General features: G+C 40.4%; 1 protein-coding gene across 12 annotated transcripts in view; it reads left to right on the top strand.

Moving 5' to 3' along the window:
- Positions 1-3,183: 3,183 nt before the first annotated feature.
- ABI2 (abl interactor 2) overlaps positions 3,184-17,277 on the top strand; it is a 65,369-nt gene continuing 51,275 nt past the window's right edge. For 4 of the 12 annotated variants that reach the window (XM_033516063.1, XM_015634408.3, XM_015634406.3 and 1 more), the window contains exon 1: positions 3,184-3,355. In XM_033516063.1, coding sequence (XP_033371954.1) covers positions 3,239-3,355 — 117 coding nt within the window. In that variant the 5' untranslated portion in view covers positions 3,184-3,238. The remainder of the gene's footprint in view (positions 3,356-17,277) is intronic. The other 8 variants (XM_033516062.1, XM_015634404.3, XM_015634410.3 and 5 more) reach the window with 2 other exon arrangements.

Here is a 17,277-nt window from a genome sequence, read left to right as displayed (position 1 = left end):
TGTGTGGGACACCCAAGCAGAGTGTCCAGTTGCAGGATTGCATATAACCAATGGGTTGGCTCATCTGTGCAAGTTTTTGTGAGGAGGGGACTCCCTTGAATGATTGGCAGAGGTAAAAACATGACGTGTGAGAGAACTTGGAAGAATAGTGGCCTCCATATGCTTTGGGATCTTGACCTCCAATTTAAAGTCTCTGGACTGCTTGCCTTTCTATTTTTTGGTGGCTGTTTGAACAGCACCTTTAGGTGAAAAATGTGTTTGCTTCTCAGTCTTGAAGATATTGATATAAGGGAAAATCTTGCACAAAAGGATTAGAAAAATTGGAGAAGTTAAAGCATGTAATAAATTCTGGCTGAGGGAATATAAAAACTTAAAATTAGTTTAGCACATCACTTGACAGATGGGAAGTAATTTATGTAAAATTAGGGAAGTGGTAGTTGGATTCAGTTGATCTAATTTAAACACTATGTCTAATTATTTTTTTTGTATGTATACAGAGGATTATAGAATGGCCATTATCCTGACAGAAGGGTTCTTCAGGTTTAAATTTAAATCCATAAATAAGTACCCTATTAAAATGTAAACATGCTGTGATAACAAGCACCTGATTATGCAGACAGGTTAGTCCAGCTACTCTGGTGAACAGCTGTGTGCATGTGTTTCAGATAATGCTTTTTCTTATGCCTTAAGAACCACAGGCCGAGCCCTTGAGAGGTCAAGGGGTGCCTGACCCACAGGTGGGAGCTGCCCGTAAGGAGGTTTCCTGATGCTGAGTGCAGATCTGAGAGCAGATGGGCTCTCACAGGTTTCCACTGGAAGCAGGCCTGGTGGCACGCAAGGGCACAGAGAGAAGATGACACAATTCTCCCTCCCTACACTCTGGTGCTGCTAATCCAAGTTTAAACTCCTAGCAGCATCTTTGGACAACCTTCTCCTTTACATTTTGACAGCTCTCTCCTTCTGCCAAGAGAAAGATCATGTAGGTTTACTGGGGAGCTGCCAAATGACAGCTTGACTTCACACCTGAGAAGCAAATGAATGAGGAGAGAAGGAAAGCCTCAGCCTGCCTCCAGCCTGGCACAAACACAAAGAGTCTTGGAAGCCTGGGCATGAGCAACCCCTGGAGCTGCAACAGCAGCAGCAGATGTGACATGAGCAGAATCCAAGCTGAAGCTACAGTGGAGGAGGGAGCATGGGGCCTGTTACCAAACTGCAAAAGCAGTATCCGTCAGCTGCACACCCTGGGGGGAGGTGGAGGCCTGGCCATGGATGATTCTTGGAGGTGCGGGATAAGGCTTGGAGCTCCACACTGTACAGCAGCCTTCTCAAGTTGATTTGGCTGGCTTTCCTTCCTTAAGCCATTGCAGAAAAGACATGCATTGCTCTCTCAAGACGTGCATTAACAGTCAGCAGGGCAGCTGACAACCATGATTCATTCTTTACCCCAAAGCCAGTATTTTTGGATGCGTAACACGTGGTTTATAAACTCTGTGGGTAGAGGGCACTAAGAATGAGGCTGCATGACAGCTCTTTGCTCCTTGTGGGTTTAGGGCAGAATGCCAGACTGTTGTGGAGAACTGCAGGCAGCCTGACTCCACGGGTGTTCAGGGACCCCATGGGTGTTCAGTGACAGTGCAGGTGCTTGTGAGCAGTCACCTCTCTCCTCCCACACGCATCGCGGTGAGGTGTCTGGCAGGGTATGCTGTGGTTCTTAAGCCCTTTTGTGAGAGTAAGACTATTACAGCTACAAGTTGCCCTTGGCTCTCTTAACTGCTGGTAGAAAAGTCAAGTAGTTGAAGTTGTGAATTTCAGACCACATTTTAAAATGGGAGAAAAATGCTTTGCATGAAGGTTTTTTCACCAGCATGATGAACACTGTGCCTGACTCATCTTTCATATGGAAGAACTAAGCAAGCTAAGAAATTACCCTCAGGGCAGGGATTTCTATCTCATTTTTCTTTTAAGGTAAGACATTTCCAAGGACTGGCCCCAAAGACTTCAAGTTTGTTGCCTGACCCCACCAGGTGTTTTAAATTCTGGAAGTCAGGCATAGCTAGCTGGATGCCTTTGCAACAGCTTTCAAAGCAAGAGAACAACTGTCCCTGTAGGACCAGGCTGATGCCCAGGTCCTGCAGAGCTGGATGTTCTCTGGCCAATTACCAAATTGTCTGTAACGTGAGGGCTGGGAAAGCGTCAGGCTCTTCTATCAGCACCCTGGGCTGCACTACAGAGGCAGCAGGAGCTTTGTGGAACCTCCTGGGAACAGGAGGTGAGTAATCACAGTTGCAATGCATTTCAAAGAGACAAATGAGCTCTCCTGCAGAAAGCTGGGACACCTGCTGAGAGGGCTGGTTGGTTGGGGTTGTTTGGTTTGGTTTTTTTTTTTGTGGGAGAAATGTTACTTCTAGGTTCCGGTGGAGAAATTGAGTGAGAAAGCCTTGCACGTCCCTCGAAGGGTGGGCATTTTCATGGCAATCGTAGAGTGACTTCCCTGGGAAATAAGGGATGTCAGCGTTAGAGCCAGGAACTGACCTCCTAACTGATGGCTTCAGTGCAGTGCTTCGGCCACGAGGCTGTCCTTCCTCTGTTTCTGCTGACCCTTCATTATCTGCTTTTTTGGCAAGGCTGGGACGCTGGGAGTACACCCTTCCTCGGGCCCCTGTACGACAGCAGTTTTTCAGAGGGGATCCACACAGAGGAAGCATTTTGTTCTTCCTCGGGCGATCAGAAGAGCGGCTCAGCGGCCGCACAGGAGCACGAGGGTCTGGCGCTCACACTGCACTCGGAGCCCGCGGGCAGAGGCGGCCGTAGCCCTGTGCTCTGGAGGGCGCGCTGCCAGCAACCCGCCAGCGAGTGAATTAAGGCGAAACGATGTAAAATGAAGCCAAGACTCGCGGAAGGGTGCGCACACCTGCTTATTTATTGTTTCCCGGGACAGCGGTACCGGGGTCGCCCGCGGGCCGCGCCGCCCCTCCCCCGCTCCCGCCGGAAACGCCCCCCGCGCGCCGCCGGCGCGGAAGTGGGCGCGCGGGGGGCCGCGTGGAGCGGCGCATGCGCAGGAGGCGGCGCGCGGCCGCGCCCCGCCCCCGCCGCTGTGGGGGTCTGGCGCGCGCTCCGAGCGCGCGGCGCGAGGCCGGGCCCGGGCGGCGGGGGCAGAGCCCGGGGGGGCGGGGGGAGCGCGCGGAGCGGGTGGGGGGCGAGGGACGGACAGACGGACGGCCGGTGAGAGGATGTGAAGATGGCGGAGCTGCAGATGCTGCTGGAGGAGGAGATCCCCGGGGGGCGCCGGGCCCTGTTCGACAGCTACACCAACCTGGAGCGGGTGGCCGAGTACTGCGAGACCAACTACATCCAGGTGCGCACGGGCCGGGCACGGGCGCGCCCTCACGGCCGTGCCCGCGGGGCTGCCCCGCTCGCCGGGCCCGAGGCGGCGGGAGGGCAGCGCCGGCTGCTGCAGCCTGGCGAGGGGGGGGAGAGCTGCTTCACCTCGAGCGTGAACTACCCCGGCGTGACGAGGCGCTTAAATGTGTAATTGATTCCTAAGTTGAATTCCTTCTACTTTGTGAGTGGATGTTTATTCCAGATCGTGTCTCTGTCGCCCCTATTCGTTCCCTCCCCAAATTCTGATCTCCTTTGCTGCCTGCGCTGAGGGGATGTGATAAGCCGAGGGCACGGCTGACTCCTGCGAATACAGTGTTGGTGACTGTTAATTTAGAGCAGAATGACATATGCTTTAGTAGGGTTGTGTCTGTCTGTTTATATACCTCTTCTCGAGCAGGACTGTGGAATTCCATAGGAAGGGCAGCTACCAAGTGGTAGGTGCGGGATGGAAGCGTGATGTAGTAGAGCTGGTACAGAATTAGGGAGAAGGAGATGAAGTGCAAGTTGCTACCGCATAGTGTGGTTTTTGCGGTGGCTGCTCTAAAGCCAGGCGGGTGTTAGGACTCTGCTTTTTAAATTTCTCTTTCTAGTGGAAAGAAAAGCAAAATATTCTCGGTTTAGTTTGATACTGATAATTGGTCCAAATGAAAACTTTGCCCCTATACACAAGAAGACCCCGTAAGACATGTCTGAGTGTGCAGGAGAGAAAGGTGCGGGGGATAACGCGTAGTGTTGAGAGAATTCCGAAGTGTCCCAGAATTGTTTTGGAATTCAGTCCCCTACTAAGGGCAGGGAGAGTGCTTGTGTGCTTCCAGAGGGCAGCTAGCGATGAGATCTGTGGTGAGATTGTTCTATCAGTGAAAATGGGAGAGACTATTTAACCAGAGGCAGGGAATACTTAAAATGACCCTGTAAAAACGCTCTCACTGTTGCTTTTGAATTGCTGAATGAGCAGCTGTCCTTTAGAATTTGCATATTTTGGGTCATTTATAAAACAGGTCAATTACAGTTAAATTATATAGATGTATTTTATTATGTAATAACTTTTCTGATATTCAGTTAGCATGACTTGGGGTTTTTAAGAGACGTGTTGAAATATTTTCTTACAGTTATGACCTGACATACATGCGTTTAAATTTCTGCTTTTTTTGAAAAGTGATTTTTCTGGAATATAGGAGAAGAGTATTGGATGGCAGAGCCAGATAGGAAGACCTGCATGTAGTTGGGGTTTTTTTGATTTGACTTTTTGCTTTTATTCTTTATATAAATCAAAGTTTGCAAAATCTCTATGGAACAGCTCCACTTTTAATGTCTTAATGGAAACTGCAGAAGATGCCGTTTTGTGCAAATAGAGAACAAAAAAAAGATGGTTATTGCCCCAGACAGCACACAGTCCGTAAGGACAGTCTAGGATCACAGGAGATGGATACAGACAGATGGTGAATGAAAGAAAAGAATGAGGCATTCTTGGTCAGCCTGATGGATTCTGACTACCACACAGCAATATCCCGACTGTTGGCAATTTATCCAAGCATCATGATAGCACAGAGCTTTAAGGGGGAAGTGAGAATTAAGGAATGAAATTGTGTTGGGAGCATTGACTGTGAGGTGCAGTATGGGTCATGGCATCAACCTGCTTAAATTTTTTAGCAAGTGAGGAATGGAGGACATTAGCCAGGCGAAAGGTTCCAGCTTTTGGAATTCTCTGAGACATTAGAGAGTGGGATTGTTGTGGAGAAGAGGTTCAGTGTGAGGGGATTCTGAATTTAGTGATGTGAGTGCCCTAGTAACAAATCTGTCAGTGAGCTCGCCCCACCTTCCCAGTGCCACAGCTACGTAAACTGCTGCACCAGATCTCTATAAAAAGCTGGTTTTTTCTTCTCTGCAGGAGGGGAATAGATTAATGGAATAACTATTGGATAATTGGATATTTGTGGTTTTGCTTTTAATAATATTTATTATTCCAAAGTTGTTACGCCTCAAAGAAGTCCAAATTATATTCAAAATAGTAACCTTGAATTTTGTGGGGAAGATGGGTTTGTAAATGCTCTGAAATGCATGGAAAAATAATTGTCCAGAAAGTCATGTAATGAAGATGAACTAATTCTACTGTAATCCTGTAGTATTTCACTGCTGACAGAAGATTTGTTGTGGATAACCTTGAGATCTAGGAGAGGCTCAGAATAGGACTGAGACCTGAAGTTTATCTGCAGGATGTTAGGTGCTGTGGCGATAGGGACATGGGGACACTTCATTGGCCTGTATTATCTATTTCAGTAGCCAAGCCATTCCCTTTCTGTGCCAGTTGCTGCTTTGAAGTTTTATTGTCCAGTACAGAAACTGTTGCAAAAGCCAGTGAGGCATAGGCCAGTGTAATAGAATTTGAAATTCAGGGCTAAAGTGAATGGATTTTTTCTCCCCCCCCCCACCCAGCAACATAATTGCAGCTTTAAAATAATTAAACATGTAATCTCATACATGAGGAAATTGCTAGTTCATAGTAGTAGAGCTGTGGCAATTGCAACTCATTTGACTTCTGCTTATGAAATGAAAAATCTGTTCTTAAAAATTTTGTCACTGTTTATCCAAATTATGATTGATATGTAACTCGATTACTTTAGCAACAGGGGATGTTACATAAAATGTTATCCTTCCCTTGAGTCTGTGGTATGGCAGTGTATTAGAGAACATCTGCTTTAAATTTTGTGGAAAATTATAGAAAATACAGCAAATATATGATACATGGACTTGCAGCAGTGCAAGAAAAGACTGCAGTTTGGGGGGAAAAAAGTTTCTTCATGTCAAAAATGTTTTATTCTTCTAATGACTTGGATAAATTGTACAGTTATTTTTATGTTATGCTACTTCTTAAAGAGAAGGGGAAGCAAAGCTTTTTTATTTATGCAGTGTGGTATCTGACACAATGTGAATCACAGGTTAAATTTTATATGGTCTGTTTGATGCTTTATGTACTAGTGCTGTGTTCTCTGTTACAAGTTCAAGTTTCAGTCTAAACGTGCAACAGTAATTCTATAAAATTTGATTATTTGATGTATTTGGTATTTGCAGTCTACATTGATTTATCTGTTCTTTTATAAAAAACAAATAATAGTTATATTGGGCAGTGTGCTGTATTTACACAATTTTCATATTCCTGCTTAATTTTGTTCAGGAGTATCATAAAGAAAATTTCTACTTATGATAGTATAAGTAACAAGACCATACAATTACGTGACTTGCACATCTTGTTACTGAAATACTGACATAAATTCCAACACTGCCTTGCCCTGTTAAGTTTCTTGGAGCTTGTCCTCTTTAAGTCTATTCTGGAATAATCTTTTGTTTGTTTCTCATTATCATCACTCTTTTTAAAAATCAGCTTTTCATTTTGTGCAGTGCATGGAGCTTTCTAGAGTAACCAAATGCTTGTGTCTGTAACTCTTTGTTGAAAGAGTCAGAAAAAATTACCAGGTGGAGACATTTTAGCCTGTAAGTGTCTGGTGGGCAGAGTTGAGGTGGGGGGAGGTCCCTCCACGACAGAATGCAGAACTGAGTGAAAAGCCAAGCCTCTGTCCCCTGCCCAGCCTTCAGAAGGAACCTCTCATTTCTCTGATGCAGCTGTGTTGGCTGTATTCTTCTAAAAGGCTCTGTATTTTTTAGTTATTCAAGGTTATTATGCTTTACTTGTCAGCTCTAGAGACAGAAGAGGGACCTCCTGATTTCCCTCCCTTCATAGTCTCCATGTTGCCATGTCTGTTTGTGTTTTATATACAGAAACACTCCTCTGTTGTTTGTGAGGGGAAGGGTAGAAAGAAGATTTTAATTCTTGTTCTTAGTAATCCATCCTGCTGATTACTAGGAATAACTTGCTTTCATTCCTGCAGATAGTTTTATTTAACTAGACAGGTGAGAACTACTTATTTCTTGTTAATTTTACTACAGTCCATAGATCAATGAGTTTCATAATTGCTTTCCACATATCTGTTAATTTTACTTAGATCTCATAAGCAAAACCAAATGGCTGTAGATTTGGAAGCATCTTCAGTAGGCTGAACAAGAAAATAAGGCATCTATTAGTATATTATTTTTAAATTACAGGAATGGTGATCTTTACAAACAGCAGCTTAATGGTTACAGCTTTAGTAATGGGAAATTTCTATGGAGTCGCTTGTAATGACCGGTACCAGTATATAACTTGTGTAATTGTGCAGGGAATTGTAGGTATTATGGTTTATAAACAAGTTCAAGAATGATCTCTCTTCAATTTACTGCAGATACATATCACTTTAACAGAGGCGACTGAGTTGTATTCAGAAAATCTATTTAATTATCAGAAGTGTAAATATCAGAGGAAAGTTGTTTTCACTTTTTTTGTTCCTTCAGCTTGTTTATTGTACAATCCAACTTCAGTAAAGGAATGATGAATCTTAATGGTCTTAATGATCATCTTAATGATGGAACACTTGTTCTGCTTGCATGAAAGTGGATATTGATTAACTCCAGTGAATATTAGTCCAGAAGTTCAGGAAGATAATAAGTTGAAACTCTCTGAAGCTAGTAAAACAGTAGTAATGAATACATGGGCAATGTGCTATACTGTCTCACTCCTAAATTCAGTGAATATTACATGGATATATCATGTCCATCAGCCTATGGTGGGACTTCATGAAAACCATGTGATTTTAAATTTTAAGTATACAGTGGTGGATTAAGCTTGAAAGTCAGCCAGGGGCCCACCAAGCTGTTCTCTTACTCTCAATCCTCAGCTGAACAACAGGAGAAAGTAAGAAAAAAACAAACCAGCTCATGGGTTGAGTTAAGGACAAGGAGGTCACTCACAAACTACTGTCCTGGGCAAACCACACTCAACTTGGGGAGTATTAATTTAATTTAGTGCTAATTAAAAATAGAGTAGGACAGTGAGAAATGAAATTAAAACTAAACCCACCTTCCTCCAGCCCTCCCTTCTTCCCATGTTCAATTTCTCTCCTTCATTTCTAACTCTTGTACTTCCTCCCTCTCCTGTGGTGCAGGAGCAGGAAATGGAGGATGCTCTAGTTCATTTATATCACTGTCTCTGCAGCTCTTTCCTCCTCACAGGAAGGAGGAAAGATTCCTCCTGCTCCAATGTGGCCTCCCTCCAGTGGGGTACAGTCCTTCACAAAGGACACTTTGGAGCACAAATACCATGTCCTTCCCATGGACTGCAGCTCTTCAAGAAGTGCTCCAGTGTGGGTTCTTCCCAAAAGCATCCAGTCCTGCAGGAACATACTGCTCCTATGGATGCCCCGCAGGTCACAGTTTTGCCCAGAGCCTGCTCCTGCATGGACTTCTCTCCATAGCTGCAGCTCCAGCCAGAAGCTTGTTCTGTGGGGTCTGCACAGGCTGCAGCTTATTTCAGAGCATATCCACCTGCTCTGGCATGGGATTCACCAGGGACTGGGGGCAACCTCCAGTGTCTGGAAACACCTCCTCCCCTTCCTCCCTCTCTGACCTTGCTCCCTGCAGAGTTGTTTCTTTCACATTTTTCTCCCTCCTCTCATAGCTGCTTCAACGGTGTTTTTTACCCTTTGGTAGATACATTATCACAGAGGTGCCACCAGCATCGCCGACTGGCTTTTGCCAGTGGTGGGGCTCTTTTGGAGCTGGCTTAGTACTGGCTCTGTCTGATGTGGGGGCAGCTCCTGATCGTCTCTCACCGAGGCCGCTCTTGCAGCCGCCTTGCTACCACTGAAGTGGCTCCTTAGGTTTGGGAAGTTTAGTGAGGATAATCTAGAACATGTTTCCTTTAAGTGAGACAGTGAAGCTGGCAAAGCTGTTGGAGGATTTGTCACTCAACCAATCTACTTTCCTTTTTCATCACCTGTGCTGTGTTTTGCCAGGAAAGCATGCTAATTTAATGCATTTAATAGTGCCACAAGTTCAGCCTGGAGTTCAGGAAGTGCAGGATTGATCCTCTATTGAGTGGTAATGGAAAGAGCATGAGCCATTTTATTAGAGGTAATTGAAGTTGCTGGTGGTAATACGGTATGTGTAGGTACGAAAATAAAATTTGTAAATATGCAAGTTGCTAATATAAACATTGGAACAGTAAATGCTGATTGCAAGTAGCATTCTAGTTGTTCTCTTCTGTAGTTTATTTAGACTGGTTATTGAATTATATTGATCAAGAATTTTAATTCAGAGTAGCAAGCTTCTGCATCCTACAGTTAATCAGCTCTCTGAAATTTATTGTCCATTGCTTGTGTTTTACTTGAGTTTACAGTTATTAATCTTTGTGCCTTAGTGCTGAGGCAGAAGTGGTGCCTATGTAAGGCAAGAGCATCTCCAGTCAGTGCTATAAGCAAGTGAAATCTTACTCTGTAGTGTTCAGCAGAATGTTTTCTTGATGAAAAGCATTGATTTTAGTACTATGTTTGCAGCAGATTTATTCAGTAGAGTCTGTCTAGAGGCTGATGGCCCTTTTTAAAAAAAATTTGTTTCAAATGGTGTGTTTTCACACTTATTTCACACCTGAAATCGACCTCTTCCTTAATAACCTAAATTTTGTAAATTTTATTGGCTATCCCTACCAGGAACTTCAGTCATAGGGCTGCTTTATGAAGCAAAATTTCTTGTCAGTAGATGTAACCTCATCACAGCATACTAAAATTAGGAGCATTTCCTCTTTTCATGGCTCTTACTAGTTAGGTTGGCAATTCTTTCTTGGAGTGAACGAACTAATATGATTTTGCAAGTGAATTGTGTCTATATCAGTGAGAAATCTTAATCTTTTGTTCCTCAGGTGCAACAACTAAGTTGCTCTGTCAAGTTTAAATTTATATGCTCTGAAGTATAGACTCTGCTATGGAATATGCTACTCCATTTTTCTGTAGTTTATTTCCAAGTAGATGTCATTGTAGTGTCTATTCTTAATGGTATCTCAGCTTGAGATAATAAGTGCTTACCTTGTTATCATTGGTGTAGTGTTAGCATGATGAAGTTGTTTTATGCTCAGTGAAATGCAGGGTGATGGACAAACATTACTTGGTCTGGGGTTCTAGTAGCCTGTCTGTGTTGGCTGTAACACACAGCCAAAGCTAGCTTTGTGCCAACCCATAAATTCACTATTTTTTTTCCTAAAACGTCTTCTAAGTAAATGGCAATGTTTTTATTAGGGTATTCTGTAACTTTGTTGTGAATTTCCTGCTGACAAGAGCAGCGCCATTGCTTTGCTCGAGGATGGTGGGAGTGTGAAGTGAGGGTGGAGTAGGAGGTGGTGAGCTGTTAGATGGACAATTTGAGGTGAGTGAGAAGTTCATCAAGATACCAGGTATCAAGCGTGGTTATTTTGAACTTTTCGGGCCTGAAGGTCTGTAGTGAAAATGTCAGGTGTTGTTTCTGTAGCCCCTCGTGAAAACTGTGAGCAATGCAGTTGACGCTTGTTAAACGTGAGAGGGTTGGTACAGATAACCTGTAATATGGGACTTTAGAAAGCAGAGTCAGTGCTTGTCTTTCTCTAGAGTCTGTCTCGTAAAGCAGTCAAAGTCTCTTGACTGCTGGTTTTGCCAGGCAGGAATGTACAAACTTAGCTGAAATAGTATTAAGAGTCTGATCTCTGTTTAAACAAAAACTTCTAGTGTCTAACAAACAAAATATACAAAGCCATTTATTACTGAGTAGTGTCGTATGAATTCAAAGCACCCTGATTTGTCTTGATCCACTTTAATAATAATCATTAAATAGTATGTGTTTACTTAATATACAATGCAGATTCTCAATTATCTTTAAGTCTGTCCTCTTAGACTGTCAGTTTGAGCAGTGCTGGGCATTGCAGCATTTGTAATTCACTCTAATTTTTTAACTAGGTGGCAACTTTGTAAGTTGGCTTGAGATGTGGAGTTTGTTCATAACTTTCTGTGTGAGGCAGTGTTTGCTACAGGTTGTGGAAGTTTTTTGTCTACCTACTTTTAACTGAATAAAAAACACAGGTGTGCTGCAACTTGTGGGAAATGTAAAAATGTTAAATATCCCAAATTAAATGGCTGTTTTGAATCAGCTACATACATTTGTTTGTATGGAGGGTCTTTGGAGGGACAAGATACTAATAAAATATTTAAGGAGGTAAAAAAATTGTATAGATACTAAAGCTACCCTGCCATTATGGAAAGTTTACAAACTATTTTATAAATATATCAAGAGTTTTATATAAATATCAAGTTTTTAATAAATACATCAAGAAAGAGAAGTAGTAAAAACAAAAGCCAACCTCTTATCCCCTACACTGCTAACAGCAAAAGAAGAGGCTGAGGTGGATGACAGGCTTCAGAGACACTGAAAAATGCCAATATGAGCAGACACTCAAAAAAGGGGTGGTTATTTTTGACAGAGAAATAATGAATTATAGGATTATTCAAATAATGTTTTGAAAAGTATGAACTATATGCACTGGTTTCCTATTTTTCTTGGACATAGTACAGGGATACTAAATTAAGTTTGAGAGTCAATGCTATTTAGTCTATGGAATTACTGCTATTGGCTAAGGCTTGGGATTTAATGGTATTTGAGAAAGGCTACACATTTTAAATAAATAATGAGAATATAAGCAGTTCTGTCTTTTCCTTTTATATGCTTTTGCCTTGTATTTATTCCATGATGGAGTTTTATGTCTCTTATATGAAGTATTTTGCACTGCCCACTGTAATTCATTTCACTGGATTATTTGGGATATTGCTTCTATTTAATAGTGTATTTTCTGTATCTTGAATGTGATAGATCCTGGATACTTTGAAATGGTTTTTGTCCAAACTGGTGTTGGATTTGCCTTCCTTCCAAGGAAAGGAGTTAATATGTTGAGTTACTCATGTCAATTTAATAAGATCTAGATAAATTTCATTTGTGAGAAAGAGAGCCAAAGGTTTTTATGTGATAGAGTGCATATGTGTGTGCTGAAATGGTGGTAGTAAAATTAATGGGCTTTTTCTACCATGACTAATAACTAGTGAGCTGAGAGTGAAAGGAGTTGTAGAGAAGAATGAAACTGTGACATTACATTTATTTGTTATTTATGATAAATCAGTCTGCAGTGTTTTCTGATATACTCAGTTCTCATTTTATTCATCTGTTAGTGATCTCAGAAATTAGTCTCAAAGATTTAGACCTATTTGTGTTCGTGTCCTTAGAGATGTGATGCACATGAAGTGACTCTGTCTCAGAAGGCGCAGAATGATTGAGCATGCAGTCTCTGAATCAAAGAGTAATGTGTAATCAGCCTAAATTAGTGAACATGTTGGTTTTGCAGCATTTCTATCACATTCTGAGTGCACTGTCATAACAGCAGTCCATTCCTGAAGGAAAGAGGTAATTCTTTGACTGTATGTGCATCTGTATAAATTAATCAGTTTGGATAATAGAAGATAGAAGGTTATCAGTAGACTCTGAATCGCTATTGTATTTGTCTGGTGGTGATAATAATTAATTTAAATCCTCTTGAAATTGAGGACACTTCTATAACCACTTGATGGAGTGAGTTAATAGAACTATTGTAAATCATTCCCATTTTATTATCTGCTTTAAATATAAAGCTTGTATTTTCTAAATGTGTCTGCAGTCTTTACACTTATTGGAGTCAGTAATTCAGTATGTGCTACAAATACATCTAGTTTCGATGACTGGAATAAGAGGGAGGGGTAAGCTGCTAATTTTTGTTGTTCTCATTTGTGTATACTCATCTGTCCACCAAATGCAGGTCCTTGGAAACAGAACTTTTTACTGTGATGAGCCTTTTACAGATGTTTGTACCATTTTGAGACCCTTAATTTGTGTAAGGCTTATAAGCTGTACTAATTATACAAGACAGGCTCTTACGAATGCTCTCATTTGATCAACAGTTGGATAATTAATGCAGAGTTATAACTTATTTAACCATTTATACACATTCAAAATAATTTTTTCATTAAAGAACAAGTGGGGAATACGGTGCCAATAATGCACTTGTCCTCTGTAAAGGCTGTGCTTAAAAGTTCTCCAAAGAGAAGGGGATTTTCCCTTGTTTTCTTATGATGAACAGAGGTTAATATTTTCCATGTGTTTTACTTTCCCTGAAATTTTCTTAACATTTTTTTAGTTCTGGCTTATTGTTAAGGACACAGAGAGGAATGAGAGATTTATTTGCCACTGGTAAAGGCTCAGAGTATTGAATTTTATTACATTTAGCTTCTTTTCTAAGCAGCATGCTCAACTTTGTAATATTCAATCTATAATCTCAAGCTAAATTTTCTGTGTGATACAGTATCTTTAAAATTAAAAACATACTTAAGGAAATTACTTTTCTGTTTTAAATTAATTACACAAAAAAATCCCTAAACCGAGCAACAATTCCTTTTAATTTTCTGTGCTACTCTTGAGGCTGTGCAATAATATGGGCAGCAACAGGAATTTCTGTGGAGCTGGATTTTTCTATAAGCAGTGTGATATGTTTTATCATTTGAGAAGAAAGCTGTTTTAGAGAAAGTATCAGTTTTAGATCTGAAGTTTAGTTTGCAGTTACCATGTGAATATTACTTCAATAATCCCTTCTCATAAAAGGGCCCAAAATGCTTTTCTTGGCTTTTTTAAAGGAGTGAAATGATAATCTTCCTGTGGTGAACTGATTTGACTTTAATTTTCAGGAGTCTTGGCATTACTAGATGGTAATTGCTGTACTCAGTGAAACTCCCAGGGCCTCTCTGAAAAGCAGATATTTTGAAAATGGGTTTTTTAATTAATTTTATATTGGAGATGGAAATGTTAAGGATTTCGATCTCTGTGGAGATTGATATTCAAGGATTAATGAGCTTTTGTTTGATTTTAAAAAAATATTGTATTAATTTATCGAACTATTTTTTGTGTGTGCTAAACAGATAAGTGCCTCTGCACTTATCTGTTTAGCACACACAATTTGAGCAGGGTAAATCCCAATTTGAGCAGGCACCTTCTTATACCTAATTCTGTTGGTTTTAAGTAACACAGCTCTTATGTGATGTCATCTCTAGATCTAATACTCATACATCAGGGTAAGTACAGATTATGTGTACAAACAGTGAACGAGTTTATTTTGGTCTGGATTTCATATGCCCTTAAGGCTCTGAACACAGTCCTTCAAGAATTGTTTGCATGGTTTTCTTTGACTAATTGTAGGGGGAATATGAGTGTTTTTTCCTGAGTTTTAGGGACAAACTGTTCAGTAAAATGACTGGAAGATGTGTGATACAAAAAAAGCCAATTGCCTCTGTCTAGGAAGGTGGATGACTAGAGGTTATGCAGTTGTTAGATCCTTCTTCTTAAAGGAGACGATTACCTGTCTGAAAAGCAGCTTGAAAATTCATGCTTTCTCTGTGCACCTTTGTCTTAAAACCTATGATTTATGTTGTGAAGCTCTCCAGGATAGTTTAATTTATTGCCATAGCAAGATGGATAGAGAGGTGATATTTAGGCATGCCTTGTAAAATGAACAGGTTATTCATACAGCACTTTTAATTCATGAAGGTGTAGAGAAAACCCTTCTTTCGGATGATAGTAGAACTTGCTGAATATATAGTTGTAACAATCGAATTTCGTAGATGTGTATAAGAGACAGGTGTAGAGAAAACCCTTCTTTCGGATGATAGTAGAACTTGCTGAATATATAGTTGTAACAATCGAATTTCGAAAAAATTCATTGTTAACAATTTTGTTAATGAGGTGAGGAAATAAAGAATTCATTTACTTAATAAAAATTCTGGTGTTAAGTTTTACTGGACTACTTTGGATGTGGCTGTTGTAGGGAGAAAATAGCAGTACATTTTTATCTTCTGCTGAGATGTTGGTGACTGGTGGTGTCTTCTCTGTCCAATATGAGTGCTCACCAATCTATAAATATTGAAAACAGTAAAAGTTCTATAAATATGGGGAAAAAGGTGTTTAATTGCTATTAAAGAAATGCATCCTGTCTGATCTAGGATTGTCTAAGGGATATTTATAAAGATCTTGGGCATAACAGCATCAGTAAGCGCTGAAATAAGGATCTGAACAAATCTGGAAGGGCCAAATGAAAATCTGGCTTGCATTAGATAAACAGAGAAAAGAAAAAAATATTACGTCACCTGTTTTTGTAAAATAGGATAGTGTCTGCAGATGCTTTCATTGTTCATAAGCACAATTCATAAGTGCTTTAGTGGAAGCTGACGTCTGGAACATTAATGTGTGCAGAGGTGGGCAGCTGTGAATTTTGGAGCATTGCAGATGCTCTATACTACTTTGAGAGTGTTTGATTCATTTCTCTGTCCTTTTCTGAAGCTTTTATGGTAGCCACTTTTTCAGGACAGAATTCGTAGAACTTCTTGTGCCATTGTATGTGGTGCTTATTTTTAATTTTAGAATTGCTTCCAGGTGTACAGAGCTGTCTTCTGTTGGATCCCAAGTAACTTGATAGATATTTTGAAGGTGTTCTGATAGATCCATGTCCTTAGCTGTTGCCTCTACAATGTCCTGCATGGAGATTTTCTTCTGGTTGTTGACTGGGATATTGCTGGAGTTCTGTTTTTCAAAATGTCCTCATGTGTTATTTTGTGTGTTTTTCACATGAGTTATAGGTAGGTGTTGTCTTCAGCTGACATCTAAATGGAAAGGAACAAAGGAACTTAAACATTTTAGAAACAGAAGCTCTCGTTTGGTACTACAGTTATTCACATGGGGTTTGTTGTATTCATTTAAGTTTATTAAATACTTTTGATTCAAAGAATGTATTTGGTGCGTAATCTTCTTTCTTTGTGTGGAAGAGTAAAACCAACCTTGTAGAATTTATAGAGCTTCTTCCAGGGAAACCAGTTCCATTATTCTGGCTTTTAGGTAATGCTAGTGTTTTGTTTTAAGAGAGCAGATTTAAACATTTACTGTATGATACACTGATACTGTTCTGAAGGAATTTAAAAAAAATTACGGTCTCTTCAAGCTCATCCTGATTGATGTTCTGAATGATAGGCCTTTGTAGTTAAGCAAGAAGACCCTTATTCCTGGTAGTTTATGTGTCCTGGCTTTTCTTTACCAGTCAGAAAACTCTCCATATTGTTAGAGAGAAATTCTGAAATGGCTCAGTGACCTGCATCATGATCATTTTGTTTCAAGTCTGGGGAATGTTATAACTATTGTATGTGGAGAAAACCAAATCCAACCGTGGCAAAGTTTATCAAGCATATTGCTTTTGATACATCACAGTGATACTTGTCAATTCTTAAAAATGTAACTTGGTAATTTGCAGAATTAAATTGGTTGGAGGTTACTGTGTTATAATTGCAGTGTAGTTAATAGGAAAAATCAAATATACATCCTTTTATGCATGTAAAATGGCTGTATATTGTTTCTAAAAATCAAGTTAGCATTTGCATGAAATAGTCTGTCTTTGGATAAAAAAGTACTGCACTGAAAATGTGTGTGTAAAATAGAGATCTTGCTGGAAATAATTACAGAACAGTTGATGCTGTGTTGTTAAGTTACATGCTGCAGGTTGAATATAGCAACTTGGCTTGCTGTTCTTGAGCTACATAGCAATTGACTGAAGGTTTACTTATAATTTTGAAGTAAATGGACCAGAACTGCTTGTTATGCTTGGAAAAAGAATAATTGCTGGTTACAGTACCTGCAGAAAGGGGTTTTTTCCTGCTTATTTTAAGAGATTCTTAAATTGTAACAGCATAGCAAAGTTTGAGTCTAGTTGAAATGAAAAACCTCATGTAATCTTATAATTTTTTTATTTGTTGACAACTCTTACAAGCATGAACAAGAAGGGTTCTGAAAAACCTTTATTTCTGGCAGTTTACTCTTGGGAATTAGATTTGGACTCAGTTGAGGAGATGACTTTTATATTTCTAAAATCTTCTCTAGTAAGTGCGGAACACAGAT

This window comes from Parus major, chromosome 7 (assembly GCF_001522545.3).
Source record: "Parus major isolate Abel chromosome 7, Parus_major1.1, whole genome shotgun sequence".
In the NCBI taxonomy this organism is placed as follows: domain Eukaryota; kingdom Metazoa; phylum Chordata; class Aves; order Passeriformes; family Paridae; genus Parus; species Parus major.
The sequence above is the reverse complement of the archived record's forward strand: the minus strand, read 5'-3'. Positions and strand labels throughout refer to the sequence as shown.